The sequence below is a fragment of the Gadus chalcogrammus genome, chromosome 12, assembly GCF_026213295.1.
Source record: "Gadus chalcogrammus isolate NIFS_2021 chromosome 12, NIFS_Gcha_1.0, whole genome shotgun sequence".
Classification (NCBI taxonomy): Eukaryota; Metazoa; Chordata; class Actinopteri; order Gadiformes; family Gadidae; genus Gadus; species Gadus chalcogrammus.
In genome coordinates, this window is record NC_079423.1 from 13,077,751 (window position 1) to 13,081,344 (window position 3,594).

General features: G+C 48.8%; 1 protein-coding gene across 1 annotated transcript in view; it reads left to right on the forward strand.

Moving 5' to 3' along the window:
• ttll7 (tubulin tyrosine ligase-like family, member 7) overlaps nucleotides 1-1,615 on the forward strand; it is a 28,357-nt gene extending 26,742 nt beyond the window's left edge. Inside the window, exon 9 of the mRNA XM_056604167.1 lies at nucleotides 1,586-1,615. Within this exon, the coding sequence (XP_056460142.1) occupies nucleotides 1,586-1,615 (30 nt within the window). The remainder of the gene's footprint in view (nucleotides 1-1,585) is intronic.
• Nucleotides 1,616-3,594: the final 1,979 nt, after the last annotated feature.

A 3,594-nucleotide genomic window follows, 5' to 3' on the forward strand; every position in this document is an offset into this window, starting at 1 on the left:
CTTGATCATGGAGAGGAAAACACACACACACACACACACGCACACACACAGACATGCACTCATGCAACTAACGCAGCGTTGTGATTGAACGGCTGTGGTTTTGTTCGATGCTTAAGCCTAACACTTTGAAGCCCCACTCGGTATTTGTTTGCTATTTGAAAGTATCAATGAGGAAAAGAAAGGAAAAAAGCAACAGCTAAACACATTTCATGTTTGGTTTAGCTTCTAGTCACAGTTTTATGGCTCTCTCTAAAGCTGTTTGGCACGTAACCTTGAGGTGAACTTGTAGGGATTGGCGATGGGGCTGGCTTTTAAATCCATGGTGAATTTTAGATAAATACGAAGGTGGCAAGAGGAGAAGGGGCTGAATACGATCAGGTGTATGCTGTTGCGTTTGCGTGCGTGCACACGTGCGTGTGTATGCGTGCGCACGTGTGTGTGTGTGTCTGGGGGGGGATAGATTAAGACTGGCTAATATTAAAACATGCAGAGCTTGCTGCTCATTTTTTTTCCCCGTGGTTACGGCCCATCTGGGCTTCTAACGGCCCCGCAGGGGAGACCGGTGTTTATCTCTTCGTCACGTGAGATCCGGCGAGGCCGGAACGCCCGGTCGCAGAGCCGGCCCGGCCCCTACCCCTAATCACCCGATGATTGGCGAATACATTTTTTTCTTTTTTTACATCAGGGCTTTTTATTTTCTCTTCTTATGTGTACCGTTAGCCCAACGAAGCAGCTCCAGCTGGCCGGCTCTAAAATAAGGACGAGTTTGGGTTCGGTGGGGAGGGGGGTATTTATTTATTTATTTTACTTTTTTTTTGGGATGGAGCTGAAATAATTAGAAGCCTGCCAACTTGCTGCCTCTTTCTTGCTTGGACCTCGAAGGCTCAAAGGCTAGTTGGTTTGCTTGTTAGGGACAAGTACGCACACGTACGTACACACACGCAGGCGCACGCACACAAGCGCATGCGCACGTCGTGCACACGAGTCTTGGCGAATATCTATTTGTCCAATGTTTTGGTGGTATGATGACATTTCTTGCCATGTTGTGTGTGTATGTGTGTGTGTGTGTGTGTGTGTGTGTGTGTGTGTGTGTGTGTGTGTGTGTGTGTGTGTGTGTCTCTGGTGTGAAGCCCACTCTCCGGGCCATTCTCAGGGCCCCTTTTGATCCCTGTTGAATTAAATAGCAACTCGTTCCCTCTGCAGGCTTTTTCCCTGCAATGTGTTGTCGGTAAATTTGACATCTTAATAGGTAAAATAGAAGGGGCGGAGACACAGGGGGGCTATTTTTATTCCATTGTTCCCGCCGTTGCACGTGGCAGGCATTCGGGGGTATCAGTATGCACACACACACACACACACACACACACACACACACACACACACACACACACACACACACACACACACACACACACACACACACACACACACACACACACACACACACACAGTGTCATAATGTCCTCCTTTTTCAGGCTTTTGTTTGTTGTTTGGCTACTTCTAATTGCCGTCCCTCTGTCCTGGCCCTGCTCGCTCTCCTCTCGGTGCACTCTCTCCTCTATGTCTCTCGCCCCCTGACCTCCAGGACGAGCTGCAGAGAGTGATCTACGGCTAATGAGTCGGCGGCACTTTGGTCAGCCGTGGCGCTGGTTTTGCTAGTAATTGTGTTTGTGTGTGTGTGTGTGTGTGCGCGTGTGTGTGTGTGTGTGTGTGTGTGAGCGACACACGCCCGGGCAATTTTGGGACACATGCACAGCGACAACGTACTGCAGCTGGACCATAACCCACCAATTTTATACACACACACACACACACACACACACACACACACACACACACACACACACACACACACACACACACACACACACACACACACACACACACACACACACACACACACACACACACACACACACAGACAATCCCTCCCTCCCTCCACATCCATTGTCAGCCCTCCTCGCGCAAAGATGAGGGGGAGAAGGAGGGAATCGGGGAGGGTGGCTGACATCTTTGTCTTCTGACTTTATTATTTCTTCCTCCAGTCCCAACTTTCCTCCTATCCAGCGCTCCTTTCCGCTCCCAATTGTTTCAACGCACATCAGTCTGGTTGGCCTGTCTCACCCCGAGAGCCATCAAAGTCCAGCTGATTTTTCTCTCTCTCTCTCTCTCTCTCTCTCTCTCTCTCTCTCTCTCTCTCTCTCTCTCTCTCTCTCTCTCTCTCTCTCTCTCTCTGTGTATCTGTCTCTCTCTCTCTCTCAGCACAAAGTATTTATTCAACGTGTCTGAGGGTGTGTTAGCTCAGTGTAAAAGTACATGCCTTCTACATGTACGATCATGTTCACACTCTTGTGTGCGTGAGTGTGTGAGTGTGTGTGTGCGGCGTACTATCCCCACAACCCCCTTGTGTGCAACATGGAGGCAATTTTCTGGCTGTTCACCGGACCGGAGGACTCGGGCACCCAAGGACCCAGGGTTGCAAAGGAATTAAATAGTTCTCCCTTGGTCTACTCACATCTCTTTTCTCTTCGCCAGTGGTTTCCTGTGGGGAAAAACAAAACCCCCAAAAAAAAGTAAATAAAAAAAGCACAACTTTTTCAAGCTTTTCAGAGCCAAATAGAAAAATCCATTTCGTCAATGTCGTCGGTGGGAGTTTAACTGAATGCTCTGTTTGACTCTCGTGATCATTCTTTTGGGAAACTCTCCTCTCCTCTCTGTCTTCGGGCGCTCTCCTGTTTTGGGCTGAACCTGGGAAAGGGGGTTGGTTGAGCCTTTCAAATATTCCCGCAAGATGTTCAGGAGGTGTTTACGTAAATTCTCCCCACGTTTTTAATCCGGCGTCCATTCCCTGATCGTTGGGAATGATTAAGGAATTGACTCTCTCTCTCTCTCTCTCTCTCTCTCTCTCTCTCTCTCTCTCTCTCTCTCTCTCTCTCTCTCTCTCTCTCTCTCTCTCTCTCTCTCTCCAACTCTCTCTCCATCCCGCCCGCTCTCTCTCGCTCGTGGTCCGCTCGTGGTCTCGCTCTCGCTCGTATGAACTCAAATCTTCCTGGTTGAGGAATGATGGCGGAGAATGTACACAGGTATATACTTAATTATCTTTTGTCCGCCCCCCGCCCCCCCCCATTTCTCCTTTCTGCGATGATTAATCCCCACCACTTAGCAGGATAAAAAGGGTTAAATGTGGTATTTTATAAAAGTCCACAGTTAGATGTCCTCAGGTTTTGACGCTGATGTTCCCGTTCCCCCCTAGGTGGCAGTAGTCATCTTCACAATGCACCGCCGTCGCCGTAAGAGGTTTATTAAAGAATAATTAGAATGATGTATGGGACTGTCTCTCTCTGTCCACATCCATTTTTTCTCCAACATGACTATTTCATGGAATAAGTATCAAATTAGGAGCACGTGGGCCCGGAATGTGGGGCAGTTAAAATCGCACAGCAACGTTTACTCATTTATCATCAGGCACGCGTGGCAGCGTGGTGACTGTCTCTGTGTGAGTGTGTGTCTGGTGTATGTGTGTGTCTGAATGTATGTGTATATGTGTGTGTGTGTGGGTGCACTCGTGCACATTTGTGCATCGGGAGGGGGGGG